The sequence below is a fragment of the Zeus faber genome (genome assembly GCF_960531495.2).
Source record: "Zeus faber genome assembly, chromosome: 10".
Classification (NCBI taxonomy): domain Eukaryota; kingdom Metazoa; phylum Chordata; class Actinopteri; order Zeiformes; family Zeidae; genus Zeus; species Zeus faber.
The window spans coordinates 10908128-10932694 of NC_137199.1; the positions used below are offsets into that span (position 1 = coordinate 10908128).

Genomic DNA, 24567 nt, shown 5'->3' on the forward strand with positions numbered 1-24567 from the left:
TGATTCGGAGAAACTGCCGGGTTGACAGCAAAGACGATTCTGTGACTCCACACCATCTAAATTCACCCATTCTCACCTCGTGTGGTCATCTTCTGTTTACCTCCAAATTCAATATGAAGCTGAAGGAAAAGAGAACAAATGACTTTCCGGCCATCTGTGATGATCTCAGGGTGAAACATGAGGGAAACTCACATGTAATATAGCGAAATTATTCTTTTTTTTTTTGTAAAAACCTAAGTCATATAAGATCAACTCTAGTTTTTCAATAAGACTACTCCAGAATTTCAGACCTTTCTTAGATTTTCTATTTAGATCATGTCTTCAACATACATTTAGACAAGTGGTTCTCAACCGGTGGGTCTTGATCCAAAAGTGGGACGTGGGGTCCATATCTAATGTTCACAAATCCAAATTTCCTTATCAAACGGTCACTTCCTACATTATTTTCTGCATCAAAGTCAATAGTGCTATTTTTAACTATTATTCTGCCCATTTAGTGAAATTAATAAGAACGACTTCAAATCTTAAATTCTATTTTCTTCTTTAATTTAAGTCTTAGTACGGTCGTGACTTATTGACGATTGATGATCATTTGACAAGCTGAGAACCGCTGATTAAGACTAAAAACTTCTGTATCAACATAATTAAACTATGTCATACCACCAGAAACCCAACAAATATAATAACAACAAATTAATTAATAACAACAAATTATAAACATGACGTGCAGAAAAAATGAAACATAACAGAAACTTCAGCGCGACAGAGACCTTCTGAGGAGATTCAGCGAAATAGTTTGCAGAGGGCTTCTTGTGAAGTGCCCAAATCTGAGAAGCTAGAAGGTCGATTTATCTTGAGCCGCCAATACAAATCACAACAACGTTTATTTTTTCAGATTTTATTAAAATACGGTGTGGAGTTTACCATCGGAAGTTACCATCACAAACATGATTGTTTCTAATAAAAAAGTAAACAAAACAAAAAATAAAGCTTAAGAGCCTAGTTACAGGACATTTTTTTTAACGCTTTTTGTGGTTTTTGCAGTCTGGTAAAAGAAAAGAAAACCCCAAAAATTATAATAACCAATTAATTCAAAACAACAGTGGGGAGAGTGGGGAGAAAGAAAAAAACAAAAAAACAAAAAAAACAAAAAACATGTTCACATGTTGTAAAAATACATTTCCCAATTTCAACAATACCAACAGTCACCATAAACATTCATCCATGCATTCACTCCTTGTTAAGATGGTAAGATGTCAGTGCCAAAGGAAAACGAGAACAAAAAAGGAACCAAATAACAAAAAATAAAATAAAAAATAAAAATAAAAAGTACAAAACTAACTGTGCACATGGGAAACGAGGGCAGAGCGGTTCTGTGTTCAAAAAGAAAAAGCAAAACAAGGGTTGGAGAGAGCGAGAGAGAGAGAGATAGCGAGAGAGAGAGAGCGACGGGAAGGGGGGTGGAGGGGAGGATATGTGTGCATATGAACCCTGAGAGAGAAAGTGACCAATTCTGTCCAATATGATTCCGCTTGTTCAGACTACGCCGTCGTCTCCGACCCCCGCCCCCCCTCCCCCAGCCTAGAATATTCCCGAGTCGGGGGGGGGGGGGGGCGGCGAAGGCAACGTCCTCACACACCCCAGCGCTGTGGACACACACACACACACACACACACACACACACACACACACACACACACACACGTACACACACACACGTACACACACACACGTACACACACACACACGTCGTGGGAGATTATTACAGATGGATCCAACGTCTAAAAACCCGACCGCTGCGTCTCCCCCTCCAACCAAACCTACTGTGGTCAACTGTGTTAAGGCAGTGAGTGTTTCCATGGCGACTTTCTAAAGAAGCTACTTTAACAGACAGACAGAAAGGCAGAGAGACAGAGAGAAAGAGATAAGGCCCAGAGGACAGCGGCTGGATAGGGCAGCTACGCCAAGATAACGAGGTAAAAAATAAAAAATAAAATAAAAAGGCGGGCGGCGGGGGGGACCAAACAGTTTGACAGGGAAAGAGCTCTTATTTTCTCTGAAATGTTTCAGTACAACATGTGGAACACAGAGAGCAAATCCATTGGGAGAAAATAAAAATAAAAATGAAATTCTACAATAAAGCAAAAATTGTTTGGGTAACACAGTGCACTGCTGAACACAGAGAGGAAAAAATAAAAAATAAAGGGGGGGAAAAAAAAAAAAAAAAAGTCATGTTTATAGTCACCAACAGCAAATTTAAGATCACTATTATGCTCATATTCCAAACCATGTGGGGGGGTTATTCTTTAAAAAATATATACTCATCACATGACAAGGGAGCCTAAAAATCTCTGGACACAGACACCTTTCCATGTCGTTCGTAGACTCTCGGGTGGGGATGGGGGGGACGGGACTATACATCACTGGAAACTTACCATCACAAAATGGCAATTTGGGGTTTTAAACACTGGGGGAGGGGTGGGGGGTGGAGGGGAGGGGAAGGGGGGCACAGGAGAAAACAACAGGGTGACAGATTTATTTAAGCAAACAGCTTTTTAGCCATACAATTTTAAAAAAAACAAAACAAAAAAAAAAGCAAAAACAGAAAAACACAACTCACATGCACTAGAGAGCAGCGCGACAGAGAAGAAACTCAGCGTCTACCTCTAAAGTTCTAGATAGAGAGAGAGAAAAAAAAAAAGAATAAACAAGCAGAACACGCGGACCCCTTTCAGGTTGGTTTTTCCTAATGTTGTCGACGGTCGAGATGAAGGTTGGAATACGTTCGGATCGCGTGGAGGGATCCCGATTCTTCGCAAAGCATTGTGCTCAATTCTTTTTCGGGGGGGGGGGGGGGACAGTTAGAACAGAAAACGGGGGGGCCGGGGGGGTAGATACATTGTTTGTTTTGAGGCCTGAGTCATCAATAGTGGCGTGTTTGTCAATCTACGGCGGCGTCGACTAGTTTCCGTGTAGTTTATTCCACTCATCGTTTGCCGTTGCGTCGGCGACGCTGCGGCGTCCGAGGAGGACTGCGGCGAGGAAAGAGCGAGAGAAGTCGCGAGACAATCTGAAAAGGTTTGCACGGTACATTCAATATCTGTTACTGAGGTACTAGATAGGTGTTCCCTTGTCACCGCGGTGACGGTGTCAAGAGCGACTCCTAGGACTACTCCTTTGGAAAGACAACAGCTTGTTATCAAGACAGGGTGAAGGAGCCCGTGCACACGCACACACACACGAGCAAACGCGCGCCCACACACACACACGCACACACACACACACGCACACACACACGCAACAACAGAGTTGCCGTGCTCATAGAGAAGGTCAACACAGGACGCCGCCCGCACTTTTAAAGGGATGGGTGGATGCATATAGCTTCATCCAGCAGACATGGAGAATGGGACAGACCATGATGGAGGTTTTTTTTTTTGGGGGGGGGGGGGAGAGGGGGCGGAGCTGGGGGCAAAGCAGACTGTAAACTGCACCGCGGCAGCCTCGTCCTGGGCCACCCATCCGGGGTTGTTTTTGGAAGTCTGCAGTGTGCAGTGATGTCAGACAGACGGTGTTCTGCTCTGCATCTCTGTCACTCCTTAAACTGCCCGCTCGACCCTGCATGCGTTTCCTTCTTAAAAAAAAAAAACAAGAAGAAGAAGAATTTAATCCGACGCTCCCACGCGGGCGGGCACGGGGACCGTTTGGGCGGGAGACGGCGCCCTCTGGTGGCCGTGTACCGCGCTGCTCGCGGTGTGTCGCTCGGGACCGCTGGGCCCTGCTGCTTCGACTGCAAAGTGTGGCCCGTCTTTATGAATAATGCCTCGGCGCACACGCAAGCACGTCAGCCATTTTGCACGTGATGGAAATCTAGTCGTATTAGGTAGTTTGTTCAGGACGACGATTAACGTTAAGTAGGGGCAGAGTAAAACACACACACACACACACACACACACACACACACACACAGAAGCTGTGCATGGACCGTCATGGCTGCCATTAAACTGGGCTGAGGCGGGGTGGGGATGCGATGGGGCGGGGCGGGGGGGCTGTGTTGTACAGGAGCAGAGAAGGGAGGAACCAAAAAAAAAAAAAAAAAGAAGAAGAGCAGTAACATCAGCCGTCAATGTACACACGGGGGCCTTTGACCTTCCTGCTCTGAGCCTTTTTAGCTAGTGGGGCGGGGGTCGGCGGGGCGTAGCAGGAAGGCGGCTCACACTAAAGCCTCACTTCAGAAATGCTATTTTTACGAAAATTACAAAACAGAAAAAAAAAAACAAAAAAAAAAAAAGAAAAAACAGCAAGAACAATGAAAGATCAACAGGAAAAAAAAAAGAAGGTTTTTTTTGCCCTATTAAAATAACTCTAGCTGAGTAAACGGGAATAACCCAATCCAATGATCCTTGAGAAGAGAGTTATTGCTGACGCTGTGGAAGGTGGAGGGGGGGGGGGGGGGGGGGGACAGGTTGGATGAAAGGAGATGAAAGTTCTTGGGATTGTGAATTGTAAAAGGGGGGGGGGGGGGGGGGGGAGGGGAGGGGGGTCCACTCCTGGGCTGGTAATGTTATCTGAGGAGCCGGGCTGATCCGTATCCGAGTGGATACACCTGGTGCCACCAATGTCAATGCACTGAGGAGGAAGATCTGTCGGTCACAATGATGGTGGAGGTGGAGGCGGGGTTGGGATGGGGGCTCAGGCGGGGGCAGGTTGGTTTCCAGGGGCGACGGAATGTGTAGATGCAGGGGAGGGGGCTATTGGTCGGAGGGGATGTCTCTGTCGGCCTCGGCCTTAGTGGGCTGCCCTGGGGAGGGGGCGTGGGGCGGGTGAGAGACCGGGGCGATGCCGTGGGCCAAGGAGCCGGGCACCAGGCCTTCAACCCCTGCACCAGCCCCTGGGAGAGCGCCCGCCACGCTGATCAGACCCGCAGGAAACCTGGGACGGAGAGAGGCGAGAGCAGAGCTTAGAATTCATGAATTTTGCATTCATGACTCTATTTAGAAATCCTGCGTTTGACTCCTTTTCAAGCTGTTTCTAAGTAAAAGCCATTGCCCATCCAAAGGACAAAGTCATATCCATACATCCAGAAAAGATGAAGAATGGAATGGGTAATACACATTTATTGTAAATGAGGCCCTGCGACGCTCCACTGCAGCACTGGAATGGGCCGACAACAAAAAGGTGAACGTCCTCCATTGGCCGACTCCTGAACTCAATCCCAATGAAAACCTTTGGCACCATTTTAAATACCACAAGCATTACCCCGCTAAACTGAACAAGTTGACGCAGATCTACTGTGGAGAATTTTCCAAAATCAGTTTCAAATAGTGTGCGTGGCCGGTACACTGGGCCAAAAAGCCGTAAGTTTAAATTGAGGCTTTTATTTTTATTTTTTATATCAAATATCAATGTAGAAAAAACAAATGTGAATAAATATCCCTTTCTCCCGTGGCCAGGGCTGGACAGTGACACAAAACAAACTTCTGAGTAGTTTAAGTAATTACAAATTAGATGGGATGCAATAAAAACACTATTATACAACTATAATGAGCAGACTTCCAAACTATCATCCAAACTATATATATATAAAAAAAAAAAAGAAACATTTGACAATTGAGCATTAAACAGCATAAATATGGAAGAGTGAGGCATAAATGTCATGATATTAATACTGTAATAATCAACCCAATATATTCCTATGACACCACACCAAGAAGGCTTTGATCAAATCTCTGTAAAACTTTTAAAAGTTAAGTAACTTAAAACACAGTTTAATTAGTTTGATCAGAAGCCACTTTTAGGTAGAGATTCTCACATGGTGGGTTATAAAAATGAAATGATTATTATTAATCTTTTAGCTGCAAGAAATCAAATACAAAATCATCAAAAGTTATATGATGTAATTTTGTGCCTTGCCATCGATTAATCGACGCAGGACTACATTTCAAGGTTTCAATCCATTAACGTCGACATGACTTTTTACCTGGAGCAAGTTGGCCTTTACCACGGCGATCAACCAGGATTAAAGGTAGCCATCATTCTGGCCCAGGAAACACAGACAATCCTATTTACTGAGCACGTTTAAATTTGTAATGGCACTTTCCCCGTGGGCCACACCACAAGCCACACCGCTTTCTTCACCCCGTCTACAGCGCGTTGGTGTAAACAGCATTTTTGAGACTTTAAAACTACAAACTGTAAAATTTCTCAACTTTCAATGTGTAAGAGAATTAAGATAATCTTTGCTTTCATTTTCAAACCTTTTACTTTTCATGTAATTGCCGTTTGGAGTGTTTATGAACCTAGTTGGATTAGTTTGTGAGTTTAGTGTTTGTTAATATTACAAACATCAGCTTCTGGCTTGAATAAAATGTGTTTTATCGCCGGAATGCAAATACATCCCATGATCTGATCACACTCATGTGATAGAACAGCTGCACATACAGACTACACTGCAATCAGTTACCACAATAGTGAGATTGCTGATTTTGACTGTGTGTTTGTTATTGTTCATTATTCACTGTGGAACAAAACAACATGGAACAGTCACTGAGTTCCAGTAAAATAGAATATGGGACGGTCACCAAATTTCAGTATAATTCAATTTGTAACTCACTGAGTTTTAGTAGGACCCAACATATAACTAACATGGAAATGTCCAGTTCTTTACTTTAAATGGTATGGTACTTTGCAAATAAATAGCAATCACTACAACAAATAAAATAAATGGCCGACTTCTCACCACCATTACTTCTTATTGATTGCTGTCATTAAATTACTATAAATATATATAATATTTTGCGTAATTTCAGCTGGCATTTCGTACCTGCGTAATTTGACTAAGAATTATGTAGTTGGTACACAAAATGCGTGCAGGTTGGGACACACACACACACACACACACACACACACACACACACACACACACACACACACACACACACACACACACACACACACACACACACACACACACACACACACACACACACACACACACACACACACGTCGTGAGAGATTATTACTCTTGGGGAATCTTTGCTTCAGTTTACGCTCTTAAAAATAGAGTCGAGTCCGAAAGAAAACGTGAGGGGCTTAGGAGCCTAGCGTCACTTTCACGACGCTTCTACTTAGTTCGACCATCCACATTGATTAACACGGCAGCGTATATGAAGCCTTGCTGTGCTGCTTTCGTGACGCTTGACGTGTCGCTTCTGGTGTGGCCCAGGGGTAAGTCAACTCATTCTGCCGAACGGACGCCATGCAACACTGACAGGGAAAGGCCAACGCGTCCCGGTCGTCGCTGCCTTCTTTTCGGACTCTGGTCTCACCTGTAAGCAGCGGCTCCGTTGAGTTCAGGGTGAACAGCAGCAGCTTCCATGCTGGGCCACTGGGAGGTGGCCATCAGATACTCCTTATTAACACAGTTCTTCAGACTGTCAGGGATGCGGCCTGCAGCGGCAGAAACACAGTGGTGGCACTTCAGAAAACGAAGAAAAATGTTCTGTCTGACAGTCATTGTAAAAAGAGGTCAAATAAATTCAAGATGTCTAAATGAACAGACCTTTTCGCAAGATAAAGAGGATATCCGTAACATTTTTTTGTTTAAAAATCTCATATTTGATACTACTTTATTAGAAACAGCCTTTCAATGCGTTTAAGTTACAGTTATGCATGTGCTCCTCTATAAGCTGGTGCCGATGTTGGTGGCAGGGTCCGCAATTCCCAGCAAGAACGCCAAGATCAGGAATGCAGAAGAAGCAAAAGGCAGTGAATTTGACAAACCATCTCAACCAACCAACCAACTGTCGATATGGATGATCATTCTCTAAAAAGAACAGCACCCTCAATGAAAAAACATGCCCACAACCTAATGTAATAGATAGATCAATCAGAGGGCCAATTTTCAAGACGTCTTGGAGCGAAGAAAAAAACAAAATAAAGACCTTGCAACTCAGACTGGAATTTTGGGACCCAACACAGACGACCAACACAACATGCTGCTAAACTTTTCTCTGAGGAATTAAAAGAGGAAATAAAGAGTCTGAAACACCAGTCAGCTCGTCTTACCAGTGATGGCACGGCGCACCTCCCTAGCTGCCTCCTCCCGAGCCTCCACGGAGGCCTGCTCGCTGTACCAGGATGTGTGGGGGGTACAGATCAGGTTGGGAGCGTCCTTCAGAGGGCCTGTCGAAAAGCTAGAGCAGGGGCGGGAGGGAACACATATAACATAACATATAAACAGAATCAGGGATGTATGTGCATTTCTATGTGTTCAGGATAGGAAATGTTTTTAGCATGGAGACAACGGCAATTTCATATTCGGTTTCTGAACATAGACAGCATTGTAAACATTACAACTCAAAGATCATGCCTTGCCCTCCTACGCCATTTATTGAATAAAGATCGGTATCGTAGTATAGCTCAAGGTAATACGCTCTCTGACTTGGTCGTTTCCTGACAGGACAAAGAAAAATTATTCTAACAATGAAAATACACTTTGGATTTAGGAGTCATCGTTTCATCTTCTGTCTCTACCACATGTGAATATTAGTGTACCTGAAGGGCTCCGTCTCGTGGACATCCAGGGCGGCACCTCGTATCCGGCCCTCCTTGAGAGCCTGGGCCAGTGCTTTCTCATCCACAAGACCCCCTCTGGATGTGTTCACCAGGAAGGCCCCCTGTCGCATCTGCAACACACAACCCGGGAAAGCAGTTGTCATGCGTGGCCATGTTGGTTCTTTCTTTACACGGACACAGCAGAATTAACATTCACATCTGTCGAAGAGCAGTGTTTCAACACAGAGCTTGAGGGAGGAGGGACACTAAGGTAGGAGGGGGATGCTGGACGTTCAAGAGCAGCTAAGGTTTTCAGCTGGGACAGACAGATCTGCACCCGACGAGCTGACACCTTTGGTGAGCTCGTCTTTCTCTGACTTTTGTGTTTGCAATAAAATTGCTGTGACCTGGTGCAGGAAATGTGACATTTTGTATTGTGGCCTTCACTACCATGCTGACTGTGCCACAATGGTTAAAGGGTAAGCAAAAGATCATGTTTTAAATGCCCGACATTCAAACAATTTGAAAGAAAAATGTTTTAAAAAGATTTAAAGTGATGGCAGTAAAGCGGTCGCACCTCCTGCAACACTTTCTGTTGACATCATAGGTGGAACTAGGGATGTAACAGTATGAAATTTCACAGTACAGTATCGACCAAAATACCACTGTATATGGTATTTCAGGGTATTGATATACCCGTAGTTTTCTGCGTATTCAATTCATAAATAGTTTATATAAAAAAAATGAACACATGGTTAAGCCTCCGACATGGCACAGCAGGGGAAGGCGATTGTCGAGAGGGAAAATAAGGAGAGGGAAAATAAGCAACACATATCAAAATCAGACTTATTTGCAAAATTCAAGACGCTAATCTTAATTCACCTCACCTATGTTGCCACTGCGCGATAGCAGACAGTCAAATGCTGCAACAATCCATCCAATGAGCAATTTTCCCCAAGCGCCGTGTTCTGCCATGTTTGTTTACACTTGTTCCCATATGCGCGCAAGTGACGTAAAGCACTGTCGTAAAATATTGGCGTAAGGCAGTTGGCAGAATGTGGCGAGGGTGAATTAAAGTTTACATCTTCAATTTTGAAACATAAATTCATACCGTGTGACGGTATTACAGGGAAAGGCTTACAGTTCAGAACCGTGGTTGCTTGATACCGCAGTATACCTTAAAACGGTATACCGTCAGGTCCTTAGGCGGGACATATGTTGCCAGCAGCTGGAAAAACAATTGCTTAAACTGGTCCAAAAACATATAAGGAATTATGCATAAATTTAGGCATAACGACATTAACAAGCTAGGTAGGCTGGCCAGCCCACCCCATCAAACGTAGTGCGGTATGTCCAGTATAAAACTATTGAGGCTTAACCTACCTATGATCATCGCTTTTTCCAGCATTTTGCTTTCTAGATATATGCGGGGACAGTGGCTCAGGAGTCAGAGTGGGCCGTCTAGTAAGGGGAAGGTTGCCGGCTCGATCCCGGGCTCCTCCTGGTAGCGTGCTGATGTGTCCTTGAGCAAGACGCCTAACCCCCTAATTGCTCCCTGGCCTCCGCTACATGGCAGCCCACTGCTCCTAGATACGTCAGTTACTAGGATGGGTCAATGCAGAGAAATTGCAAATTTCCCCGTTGTGGGACTAATAAAAGGTATATGGTCTAGTTTGTTATTATCTGAAGATGTCTACTCTAAAATTTAAAAAAAAACACAAGTAATGCTGTCAGACTGATATTCAGAATATGTTGCGTTTCCCCCAATCTGCTTTTCAATGCTACAATAAAGACATATGTTGTCTCCCCTCACCTGTTTGATGGTGAAGTCGTTGATGAGGTGGTGGTTGTGCTCGTTGAGGCTGCAGTGCAGGGAAACGCAGTCCGAGTGGATGAGCAGGTCCTGCAGGGTGGCCATGCGCTGCAGGCCTAGCGAGCGCTCCACGCCGTCGGGCAGGTAGGGGTCGTAGAAGATCACGCCGAAGCCGAAGGCCTTGGCACGCAGCGCCACCGCCTGGCCGACGCGGCCTGGAAGGCAGAGGGACTGGGTCACCTCGGTGCACCAGCTGGATTTAACCATATTAGGCTTGAAGGCTCATATGCATGTACTCTTAAAAAGCCCTCATACATGAAACTGGAAACAAACTTCATGTGGTGCCGTTTCATTGACCTCTGGCTCGAAGCAAGAGAAATCACACAAACCAGTTTAAGGGGTTAAGGGGGTGAAGGGGTTTCATGTTTTCATGTTATAACCTCTTAAATCTTAAATCTGATTTTATAATGACAACGTAGTAAATGAATCAACGACTGAGAATAAACACACAGGGCCTTCAAAAAAGTAGAGAAAGAAATTTTAAAAAGGCCGTACCAAGTAGACTCTGCCCAAAAAAAAAAGAAATGGTTTCTGCGCATCATCGATATAAAACCATAGCAGCCCTCCAGCACGCTGCTCGTTAGACCAACATTGACGTGATTAGCGGGGTCAGCGCTCTGGAAGATTTCAAGGTCACCAAGTCTACAGCAAATAAACAGTCTTATTCAAAGGAATAGAATACAGTGATGTCTTGTCTGGATGGTCCCATTATAGTCTGAGAAAATGATGACTATGTTCACTTTTTCACATTATTTTTTCGGTCCTGCAAACGAAAGAAGGAAGCGTACTTTATATTAAAAACATGAATAATATGGTGAAAAGCAAGTGACATTTCAAAGTTGCGACATCCCTTTCACTGAACGCAGATTCCTCACTTCAGCACAGTTCATTTCAGTACAGGTCATTTACTCGAGCCATCAATGCCAACACTGTCAAAAAAAACAAAAAATAAATAAACGAGCTGCGACCTGTCCATACGCCACTCACCCAGGCCGATGATGCCCAGAGTCTCTCCCCGGATGCGGGCGGCACCGCTGGCCACCTCCCTGATCTGCTCCACGCTGGCGGCGCGCGTCCCCTCCCGGAGCGCCTGGTGCATCCAGGTGACCCTCCTGTACAGGTTGAGGATCAGACACAGAGATGTGTCCGCCGTCTCCTCCACTGAGGACGCCGGCACGTTGCAGACGGCAATGCCTGGAGGGACGCAGGGAGAGAGTGAGATGAGCCTCCAAGTAATATAGGACTCAACATTCAAGACCACCACGTAATCCACACAGCATGGGTTATTTATTATTTAAAATACCACATTCACAGATCACTTCAATACCGTGTACAAGATGTACCCATTACATAGAGAAGGGATGTAGAGAAGAAAACCAGTATTATGGGCCAATACTGTGCTCATGTACTTGTAAAAACACTCTTAAAATTCTTAGCTGTCAGAATGATTAATGGCCTAATAGTTCTTTGGGTTTTTTTTTTGTTTGTTTTTTTTAGAGCTGATGAAATCATTGTGTGAATTCAAATTGTTGCATTTTACAATGTTTCTGACAAAATATCATGGGAATTTTAAGCCAATGTCATAAATGCTGCAATAAATACAACACAAACAAGCTGTATTTTACTTCAGTCTCAAATTTTTATGTTCCAATGTCCAACGTCAACAACCTGTTTCTCATAAAGTGGATGCAAATTATTAGATTATATGATGATGCTGCAATTGTGGTATAAAATAGACAAAAAAAAAACAACAGTTAAATTGTCAATCGCAATAATTTGTAATCGGTTCCACAATCATACGTTTCCATCCAAATTTGAGGGGAATTTTAAGCTAATGTTAGAAATGTTCAATAATATGATCGCAGGCATGACCGTGACAGCCCCAGCTATGGCTGCGTCCCAATATACACACATATCCTCACCCAGCTCGGCGGCTGCTTTGATGTCCACGTTGTCGAATCCAGAGCCGATCCTCACGATGACGCGCAGGCCTTTGAACTTGTCGAGGTCGTCTCTGGACAGGGTGATGGTGTGGTACAGCAGGGCACCCACCGCCTCGTTCAGCACCTGCACAGACAGCGGAAAACATCCGTCTCAATCCCCCACGTTGAAATTGCAATTATCAACGGTTTTTCATAGTGGAATAGTCATTGCAGCTGCGGGGGGGGGGGGCGGTGACAGTTTGCCGAACATTAAGTGAAAATGTAGAGGGAAGCACCGATTGTGCAATTCTGGGCTGATACCGGTGTTTAAAATGACAATTTGGCCGATAGGCGATGCTTTCTGAGTTCCCCTGAACGCAGCATCACTTCCTGCTTGGAGCGATAGAGAGCCTTGTCCACGACTTCTAAAATCAATCGCGGATGGTGTAGTGCTCTCGGACAGATTAAAAAACAAAAATAAATGTAAACGGGTCGCCAAGTTCACTTTGGCAGCCGTTAATATACCTGCACAACCCGCTCAAGTAAAGTCTATGTGTGGGGAAACACTGGATAAACATCGGCCACTGCCATCGGGGAATTTCATCTTATTTGACGATAGGCCGATGGCAATCAGCAAGGCAGATATCGGCCGATACCGATGTACGCCCGATAAATCGGTGCATCCCTAAAAATGTAACACCCAGAAATAGTCAAAAAAGATGGGTTACAAATGTAGCATTGACAAAACACTACCAAAGAGACTCAAACAAAGATCAAATCTGATTCTAGTCCATAAGCCCAGCCACTTGAGTGCACACTGTCTGCACACTGCAGACAGCGGCGTCCCTCTTCCTTTTTCACATTTTGGACTTTTGCCTTCTTGGGAAGCATATAATCTTGTATTTGTTGCGTAGCAGGTTAAAGTAAAGCAAAAGTTGCCCCCCCACCCCTCCAAGTCAATCGAGTACCAAAATAAGATCAGTAGAAAAATGGCTGCTAGTCAATGGCTGCTAATTTTCAGGAAAATAAATAATCTAAATGGGCGTCCCTCGTCAATTCTCAAATGTCAAATTGTTTCCGTTTTTCTCGAGGTGTAGCATTTGCATTTCAGTGTTTGCATTACGTGTCGTACTCTTTTGTGAAGATTAGTCAAATGTTTCCCCCCTCGATGCACTTTCACTATTTGTCATGATTTTCATAACGCTCACCATATCTGTACAGCAAGAACCCAAATGTCTCGGCTAGAGCTGGCACAATTATTACATAACTGCAACATCATTTTGTAAAATTGTTAGGTTTCCAGTCAAACGTTTCCATCTTAATGTTGTACGAGACAATCTTAGAAATGTATAAATGTTCTAATACATAGAACATTTTCCATCAGTGGAGTTGAGGCAAATGAACCGTCTTGTGTTTGATTCTCCAAATATTCATGGCATTTCATTCTACGGTGAATATGCATTATAACACCATTACAGCAGCATATAATTAACATAAAATATTGACATTCAATTGCTAATCGCACCTCACAAGACAATGAATTGGCAACTAAAACGTAGTGATGTGACAGCCCTAGTCTTAGCTATGCTTCACAGCCACGTGCAGCAGTTGTACCATTTACTTCTCGTCTCTAGAAAACGTCTGTCATACAGGAGCATATTTATTATTACAAGATGAGCCACAATAAGTCAAATGCACAATACTAGTGGTGTCATGATTCCGAATCGAAATCAAAAGTTGATTGAAATGAGCGTCGCCATATTGGGGCGGTCAAGATCCACCGGTAAACAAACGCAGTGCGCGCTGGCCGTTGTGGACCCCTCCACAGAGTCGACTGCGGCTCACCCGGCTCCAAACCGACTTTCATGAAATTTGGTTTGGAGCTGGGAGAACTGCGTCAGCCAGCGTGCGTGGGGGCATGGGCGCACCACCGCCTTCGCCCGGTCCGTCGGGCATATATTTACTAGTTTATATATAGATTTATTTATATATTAACTGCTTTGTTTATCAATTACAGTATTTATTTCATAGGCAGATTTATTTTTTATTTGTGTGCTACATCCATATACATCCGCGCAAGTGAATGAGCGGCATGTACTGCTCCTCCGTCTGTCGCCTTCTGGCGCAGGGCGTGCGGACCGGGTGACTTCTGCTGGACTGTCCCTTGCCCCATCTATTCCGTCATTATCATGGCATGTGTGAAAAGGTGCAAGACGGAAATTTTCCCGAATGTAGCTGCATGTGTGACCTGTGAAATGTTTGAAACTCACGAGTCGTGCCTGAAAGGTTATCCCGGTAATTTACCAGGATTTGTGAAAGGGGCTTAATTATGGCATAGTAGTCAGTGTTGGATAAAAATTAAATCGAAAGTCAAATAGAATCGTGGTTGTGGAGAATCGTGACACCCCTACAAAATACACCAACAGCTTGGGCTTATGATTCCATGTCAAACATGAACCCATCACTTGATATGGGATATTACAAAAACATCGTAAATGTTTGATAGATGGAATCAAGTTGAACCTTAGCCACTGCTAACAGCCCTGTCACTGTAGTAATTATATAGGATGAAGTCCCAGTATGGGCTGCAACACCCTGGAGTGCTGTGAAGGTACTCCAGGTGGGCCGCGAGAGGTCAAGATTCAAGATGAACAATAAATAAATAAAAGGTTTTTCAATTTTGTATTGGAGTTTGAAATTACCATAAAAAATTTATGGCAAAATATTTACATTTAAAAAAGTAATCAGAACGAATAAAATCAAGCCATGGGATTTAAACTACGTGATAGTCTTCATTTATCTGACTTTAACCCTATTTTTTGCATTTGTTACTTTACAAATTGTACGTGTATGTGGATGGATTATGAATTTGCACTGCATTGTAGAAGGCCCAAGTTCACACAGAATTGTTCTGTTTATGAAATAAAAATATACGTAATATGTAATACTGAATAAACAGTACAAGTTACAACAGTGAGAACAAACATCATGACAGGGCTTTTTAACTGGATAAAAACTCGCCCTTACGGATAAAAAACGAAAACAACAAAAACCCCATCCAGAATACGGTCAAAGAGGAATCTGCTCTTATGAACTTCACGACGGGGAGTCTATATGTCTGCCTTACCTTCTCGTGGATCTCCTGTGTGGACTGGGCGTCGCAGAAGGCCACGGTGGCTACGTCTTTAAGGATGGGCATCTCGACGGTGCAGTCGCGCCCGTCCAGCAGGGCCACCAACGGCCGGGGGTGCATGGGCCCGTTGAGGATGGGGGGGCGAATGCCTGCGTGGAGGATGGAATCACGGTTTCAGGTTGCTGCCTGCGTGTCATCCCTCAGAAGACAGTTGAGTGCCTCTCCTCTGAATCACAATACTAAATGACATTTTCAAGTCCATTGAAAAACGAATTGTATAAAACGGACCGTAGAAGGCCGAGCGCACAGATCCATCCCGACAAGCATTGTAGAAGGACAAGCCCAGTTTTTCAACCCAGCTCCAACCAAAATATATCCCATGAACTGAGGCTGCATTTCTTACAAATAGCTGCAATATCAGAGTTTTCAGAAGTCAAACACGACAAATGCTTTGAAATCTCAATAGATGCCCCAGTAGAAAACCAGACGGTCCTGCTAAATTCAGGCATACTTAGACGGTACCAAGAAGTATGTTTTGCATCTTATCAAATGTTTTATTTGCAGTTCAGCTAACACAAAGCCAGATTATGGCAAAATATCAACTCAGATTAACTCTGAAACAAGGGTCATCATTCCATGTTTAATCCATTTCACTCAGTAATAAGTGACTTGAATATCAAAACATTTTTATGCAAACAAACGTTTTTCCAGGATTCACAACTTAAATTTATAGAGCTGGATCTTCAACATCCAGGATAAAATAAATTACCTTTATTCTCTACTTCCAAATCCTGGACCTTTGCTTTGCCTTAGTCATCCACAGTACATTGTAACTTGCATTAGTGAAACACACTATGCTGGTGTTAAGCTTTTTTTTTTTTTTTTTACAAAACTTTTCTCAGTTTTATTTGTCTTATCTTGACTCAACTATGTGAGCTAAATGGTTTGACACCATTTCCAAAATGTGAAAAACTGAATCAATCTGGCATATTAATGATAAGCAAATACATACCAAGATAGATCGGAACTCACACACAAACAAAATCTCGATTCTTAAGACTTGAGTGGCTTAGTCTCTACACCAAATAGTGGACCCTTTGATGACCTGAAGCAGGCCAAGCAAGTAATGGCCATTTTCAAAATGGCTGAAATGTTCTTGAAAGTAGCATTCTTTAGCTTGGCTGGAATGTTCCCGATTCCACTATCTGCCTGGTATCAGCAGATATGTTTGACTGGCTGATATATCAGTCCAGCCCCACTGCCCACCAAGTCATACTTCATAACACGCTGAGCGCTGAGGGGTTAGTGACCCTGCAGACCATTTCCATCCGGGTGAATGGGAGCAACACAAGTAATCAACAGCGGCCAAAATTCCAACCACGCCGCGAATAAGGGATAAATTAAAACAAGGGATGCACTGATACCACTTTCCCCTTAGTGATAATGATTCTAAATCATTGTTGGCCAACACAGAGTGCCAAAAATCTAACTGAATCTACAATGGATGACGGAGCTTCCTGGTGCCTGGCTCCTCCTCGATCGACAGTGGTTGCGGCTCTGCTCCGTCAAGCAGAGACACCAGTTTGGCAAGATGCTGCTCATGTGCGCGCTCCAGGAAAAACAAGACCGGCGTACTGTATGAGATGGGAAGGGGCAGGGAGGGAGCGATGGGCTATGGTGAGAGCGTGACGACGGGGGGGGGGGGGGAAGAGAAAACTGCAGGGTCTTGGAGAGGTGGTGGTGGTATTTGTTCATGTTGGGGTCCGAGTCATGACCTAAATTCTAGTCTAACCACCCCCCGGCGCGCGCGCGCGCTCTCACACACACACACACACACACACACACACACACACACACACACACACACACACACACACACACACACACACACACACACACACACACACACACACACAGTTCTGCAGTTCCAATCTGACAATCTTCTGTCCAAATTAAAAACTCAAGATGGATTTATTTTACTCTGTTTCCTGCTGCTTCTCTGTGGAATTATTGGACATTCTGGTCAAAGGAGCACTCTCCCTTATACACACACAGTGAAATGCCGGGGTAGAGGGAAACGCGCCAGTGCGCTTGTGCGTCTCTGCCGATTTCGCGCAGTTTCCGGGAATATTTCTATCTAATGTGTGTTCACTGTGCAACAAACTAGAGCAACTTATATTGAATTTCACATGTGAATTCAACGTAAACGTCAATGTGTAATCAATTATTCATAAAAAAATAAAAAATACACAATGAAATGGCAATTTCAGCATTCGAATAGTGTTTTAACACGCCCGCAAGCCTGCCCGCCCGCCACCCACACACAACATTAAAACCACCACTAATAACTACTAATATTGTGTAGCTTCCCCTCGTGCCGCCAAAACGGCTCCAACCCGTGGAGGCATGGACTCCACAAGACCTCTGAAGGTGTCCTGTGGTATCATGCACCAAGACGTTAGCAGCAGATCCTTTAAGTCCTGGAAGTTGTGAGGTGGGGCCTCCATGGATCAGGCTTGTTGTTCCAGCACATCCCACAGATGCTCGATGGCACTGTGATCTGGGGCATTTGGAGGCCAAGTCAACACCTTGAACTCCTTGTCATGTGCCTCAAACCATTCCTGAACTATTTTTGCCGTGTGGCAGGACGAGTTATCCTGCTGAAGAGGCCACTGCCATGAGGGAATACCGTTGCCATGAAGGGGTGTACCTTGTCTACAACAATGTTTAGGTAGGTGGTACATGTCAAAGTCACATGAATCCACATCCACATGAATGCCAGGACCCAAGGTTTCCCAGCAGAACATTGCCCAGAGCACCACACTGCCTCCACCGGCTTTCCTTCTTCCCATAATGCATCCTGGTGCCTTCTCGCTCCCAGGTAAACAACGCACACGCACTCGCCCATCCACATGATATAGAAGAAAATGTGATTAATCAGACCTGTCCACCTTCTTCCACTGCTCCATGGTCTAGTTCAGATGCTCACGTGCCCTTTCTATCATAGCAGCGTTATCTTTTTCAGCAACTTTTTCTACAGAAGCTCCTCTGTGGGATCAGACCAGACGGGCTAGACTTCGCTCCCCACGTGCATCAATTATTCACTGGTTGTCCTTCCTCGGACCACTTTTGGTCCAAGACCTGCCATTTTGGAGATGCTCTGTCCTTCTAGCCACCACAATTTGGCCCCTGTCAAAGTCGCTCAGATCCTTATGCTTGTCAATTTTTCCTGCTTCCAACACATCAACTTCAAGAACTGACTGTTCACTTGCTGCCTCATATATTGGAACGAGATGATCAATGTTATTCACTTCACCTGTTAGTGGTTTTATTGTTGTGGTTCACACAGACACACACACACACACACACACCCCCCCCCCCACCTGGGGGGTGTAAAGGAGCGACTGAGAAAGTGTTTTTGTTTCGTTCAATGACGAAATTGGGTTAAAAATATATACATCTAAAATCAAAGGACAATATTTTTATTTGCTTTATGTAGAGGAACGGGACACATGATAGCTCCATTTCCAAAATCTCCATTACGCTTGCGCCCCGGTCCCTCCATCAAGGACACAGAGAACCCAAAACATAGTTGCATTTCTGATCAACGATAGAATATTATTTCGAGAGCTTTAATGCACGATCTAAATAACAGATTAATAGATCGGCACAATTTTTTTTTTTTCTTTCTTATTTTGTCTTTTTAGATTGGGGATATTTTTGAGATTTTTTATGAACTAACCCCATTTGTCCCTTCAATACTTTTCATATACTTTTTCACATTACATGTTACAATAACTGACAGTTTGTATGAACCGGACATTATCTGTAGTGAAAACGTTTATGATCCACCTCTTTTATCTGATTGGCTAAGCGACCATAATGTGACATTGACGAGCGCCGCTGCTGTTTGGCTCTCGACCAAAATTATAAGGCGAGTCGGATGGGAAAGGAAAGCGGTGGCGCGTCATACAGAGGAATAGAGGATTTCAAGCGACGTGCTCCAGAAAGATAGCAAGAAGGGGCTGATGCGTTGCGCACAGCTCTACAATATAATACGATTTTACCCATTTTAAAAAGTAAAAACAATAGAAAATCAATGTGGCGGTCTATGTTGATATTGTGGTGGGTCGCCACAAATAACTCAATGTATGGGAAACATTGCGCGCGCACACACGGTAATTTCAGTAACAGTATAATTTAACAGATAATTCAAACAGCTTGGGAGCAGCCATTGCTGCCGGAAAGCAAAAGTAAAAGCAAGGCAGCAATGATAACGGAATAGAGAAAACAAAAATAAATGTATCTCACAGGCTCTCATCTTTGACTAAGTGACGCTTGAAGTGGTAGAAAACATAACCCCCCCCACGACAGGTGTGTGACTTTGGTAGTGTTATTGGTGTCGGGGAGGGGGTAGCCGAACCATTTCCCTGAACAGAGAGCAGGAGTAACAGTGAGTGTCGAGAAGGGAAAGAAGCTGGTGGCAGGGGGTGGAAAGCAAATATTTGTTAACACTTCCTCTGACGTTGAACATCACACACACACACACACACACACACACACACACACACACACACACACACACACACACACACACACACACACACACACACACACACACACACACACACACACACACACACACACACACACACACACACACAGAGAGAGAGAGAGAGAGAGAAAGAGCAGGGTAACCAACCCACAAACCCTACAGCCCGGCACCATCGCATTAATTAACAATATACTGCACTCCATTTGGCAGGACAAGTCATAGCTAGCTGCGGGAGACTCTAAACAGCTTACACGACTCCCACAAGCAAGCGCTAGGGTACAACCTGGTCCTGCTCCACACACGCAGACAAAGAAGCCCTTCTAAATAAAGTGTTGTGAGGAAATGTACAAGGAGGCCTACACACAGAAATCCGAGTAAGGGACGCTGACATACTCGAGGCCTACAAAGCGCAAGCATGGCCGCGCACACAATGCAATTCATTCAGTGATTCATTCATTCTCCCTCCCTCTCGCTGGCCGCCCCCCTTCTTTCTCTGCTCTCCCCCTCTGGCCATGGTTGGAGGAATAAGAGGGAGAAGCGAGAGAGAGAGAGAGTGAGCGAGAACGAGCGCGAGCGAGAGAGAGCAGAAAGGAAGGGGGGGAGGGGCAGAGTATGATGATAATGCAGCAAGCAGCGGTACTCCACCCAGACACGGCCAGACAAACACACACTCAGTAATTCAATTCCTTCTTTAACGGCTACGACGACACACACGTACGCAGCGCGCACAAAAAAGGAAACTGCACACGCGGCCGCACCACACCCAAACCCCCATACCCGCGTAAAAACTCACAAGCACAGCTTCGAAAGGCACATTTCGGGGGGGAAAAAAAAAAACAAAAAAAAAAAACGAGCCCAACCTTGCATTATGAAGTCTCTCAGCCTGTCTTCCTCTCTCTCACTCTCTCCCTCTCTTGCGTTCTTTTTTTTCCTCCCTCTCTGTCAGACTGCTCTTGGCTGGCTGGATCCCAGCTGTCATCCACACCCAGCCCCTCCCCCCGCAGCCCGCCTCCAATCACAGGCGCCTCCATTGAGGACCGGCCAACCAGCACTAACCTCATTAGCATAACCGGGCTGCGACTGAGGGCGGTTTGGCTGTTGTCGTTTTTTAAAGAGACAGCTGGCCTGTTTCCCTGCAGTCGCGGCCACGACCCTTCACCTCGTCCTCTCCCTCCAGCTCGTCTCCAGAGACTCAGAGACCGTTCCCTCCATTTTAGTTCTCCATTATGTCTGAGTCACAATGCCTACTCTATCCTCCACTCCAATAAAGCGCATCAAAACATTATTATTATTATTTTTTAAATTCATTTTAAGCTAGACTTTTCGTACGTTATTTAGCAACGAAAAAAAAAAATCTTTCTGAAAAATCCGTCATATCAATCATAATGTTTCCTGACCCCAAAAATAACAAAAAACCATATTGGATTATTTTTAGCAGATAACTACCTCCGTTCTCACAGGAAAGAGTTCTTACTATTGCTCAGGGTAGAAAATTAAAAGGTATTAAGGAAACCAAAATAATTTAAACAAAATATTAAATACACTCCGGTAGTATGACCCACAAAGTAAATGACAAAATTAAAAAGAAAAGGTGACTGTACTGCTTTTTCTATTGAAGTACTGGGTTGGTACTAGGCTTGGGAGATTGGACAAATATTTCGGCAATCGACGTTTTTTTGGCCGATCTTCTTTTGGCGCGATTTGTCCATTTATTTTGATAATTTAATGTCTCCTTGAGAATTCAACGCGGCAAAAAAATCAACCTGTCTTTAGGACCTAGTGTCGTCACTGACAACGATATGCGTCGCCATCTGTCTCTCTTACTTCCTGGTGAAATTACATGCGCTGTTTATTTCATTGGATACCCCTCGCTTTTGGCAAACCACGTCACTTTGATGTGCTCCCTCAGCCAATCAGAAGCTTGATGACTATCCACCACAGCGCACCAATCAGAGGAGAGCACAGATCCAATCAGCTTCAAGCCATGTGCAGCTTTTGGATTGTGTTGACGTTTTAGCCCAGTGTGAGTTTTGCCAGTTTTTTTTCCCTGCCTGATGGTTACAAAGAATTGTCTGCAGCCAAGTGGAGATGAACACTGGAGACTTTCTTCACTGGCATTGGAAGTTACTTTTCCAAACAGAGGCGACGAGGAGCAGATTTATCCGAGCCCCATCAGTGAGAACAGTTTGCAAACGGTGCAAATATATCGGCGCTTGCCGTTTTGTTGGGCTGACGGTGGTAGGTAGGAAAACTTTTATCTATCGCCCGATCCTAGTCAGAGCCGCACTGCTTCCTGACTGAGCATAAGCAGCGACATCTATGAGAGCCGCCGAAAACTAGGAGTTCCAACTAACACAAAAAAAACCAAAAAAACAAAAAAAACACCAAGCAACATGGGAGAACCATACATGTCAAGATGTCAAACAGCCGTGTAGCCGATACTGCTGTGACAAGCGTAAGACTTGCACTAAGACTGTGACGAGAGAAACCTTCCAAGGGATCACAGGTTCTCAAAAAATCAAGTCTCCAAACGGTGACAACAAGCGACCCAAAGACATTTAACCCAGCCAAGCACTTTCAAGGCTGATATTGTGATTTATTCAGAGCCTAGACGAGTGTCGGTGAGTTGCATATAATGTTAACATCACATTAACAACTGGCGTAATAACATCAAAACCTTCCTAGTGTGAAGTTCAAACCGTAATGTGTTTGAGGCAGCTGACACTGCTGTGCAGACGCCGCCATGTGACATGTGCAAGTCAATCTTATCTGGATGCAGGCTGCCGTCCATATATGATGTCGGTTTTTTAAATAAATAATTTATAAATAACTAATGGTCTGTCACCATGTCACCATATCCTACAACCGGTTGGACTCAAAAGTATATAGAGGCGTGGATGTGCATCTTCATTTTGCTTATTTTCTTAAATAGTTTTCCCCTAATGCAAATTATAGATGCATTACACTGTTAATTAATATCCTTATTTAAAAAATAGCCAAATATAGCTGTAAGTGGATGTTCTCTCCATAAAATCAATGAATATTGATGCCGGCACAATATTGTTCAGCATTAAATACTTGATGGCTATAATGGCAGTTTTCTTTTTTTGTACCCCCCCCCCCCCATTATTTAATTAACTAACTAATTAATTAATTAGTAACATAATAAATAAATATAATTTTCATCTGATATACAATGAAATGTCCCTGGTATTAGTATCAAGTGCCTGGTATAGTGGCATCCCGAGTAATGATAGATATTATAAGCAACAAAACAGATGTACATAAGATGGATTCCACGTCTGGCTTTTTACAAAGTGTACAAGCTCTGGTTATTTTTGTAATCCACTATGTTGCATACGAAACGTAAAATTAGAAAGATAGAGACTATGTTAAATTTTTCTAATTATGTTCTTGCAAGAACATAATGTCACGTACGAATGTTTCCATCTTTTGTATGGAAACCCGTTGGCTATCTGACCATTTGGCTTGACACGTACAGGTGCTATTAACATTCAAATTGTCAAATTCGGTTCAGGTTTGTACCAGTTTGGTTCGTATCGATTGGGTTCGTGTTTTGTATCAGTTCGGTTTGTGTTCGTATGAGTTTGGCTCATGTTTTGTATCGGTTGGGTTCATGTTTTGTATCGGTTTGGTTCGTGCTCGGTTCATGTTTTGTATTAATTTGGTTCAGGATTTGTTTCAGTTGGGTTCATGTTTTGTATTAATTTGGTTCACGATTTGTTTCAGTTGGGTTCATGTTTTGTATTAATTTGGTTCACGATTTGTTTCAGTTGGGTTCATGTTTTGTATTAATTTGGTTCACGATTTGTATTAATTTGGTTCATGTTTTGTTTCAGTTGGGTTCACATTTTGTATCAGTTCGGTACATGTCTGTATGGGTTGGGTTGATATTCCTCGACACCGTACGGGTGTTGCTGATCGAGTCTCACCCTCACAGATGCGATCCAGTCTCTGGCGCTTGACTTTGTGTTTGTCCATCAGAGCCATAGACTAAAAAAAGTCTGAACCCAGGACCGAGCAGAAAGGAAAAAAAAAAAAAAAAAAATCCAAGAGCAAGGAAGAAACTCCAATACGGTCCACTCAGCAAACCCTGGAAATACAAAAACACCAATTAGACCCGAGAAATTATTTTCCAACGCAACACCAGTAAAATGAGGTCAATATTTGTATCAGCCGGAGAATAGCCACAGAATAAGAAACCATTAAAAACATTCATGTGCCGTTGATTCATGCCCACATACGGCCGGCTGATGAGGATTTTGACAAATCCCTCGACATTGATCGTTTGATGATGTTTTGTCTGGTTGTCTGGCTTAATTGGTTACTTACACACAAGAAAAAAAATCATGAACCATGTATGTGGATACTATGACCAAGCGGGTGCCAAGTTCAGAAAAGTGCAAGGGTTCGGCTCGATTCTGCCGGCAAGACACCGTTTAGCGACATTACTCGCACGGTGAAAACCCAAACCCCCCCCCCCCACAGCATCGGAGGGAAACCGCTCAC

At 43.9% G+C, this 24567-nt stretch overlaps 1 protein-coding gene across 1 annotated transcript; it reads right to left on the minus strand.

Moving 5' to 3' along the window:
* Positions 1–4748: 4748 nt before the first annotated feature.
* Positions 4749–24048, minus strand: ctbp1l (C-terminal binding protein 1-like; the record flags this gene model as incomplete). Its single annotated transcript, XM_080007750.1, has 9 exons — positions 4749–4929; positions 7327–7447; positions 8066–8193; positions 8555–8685; positions 10368–10582; positions 11415–11621; positions 12350–12494; positions 15477–15631; positions 23991–24048. 9 exons carry the CDS (start codon positions 24046–24048, stop codon positions 4749–4751), a joined length of 1341 nt encoding a protein of 446 aa, XP_079863876.1.
* Positions 24049–24567: the final 519 nt, after the last annotated feature.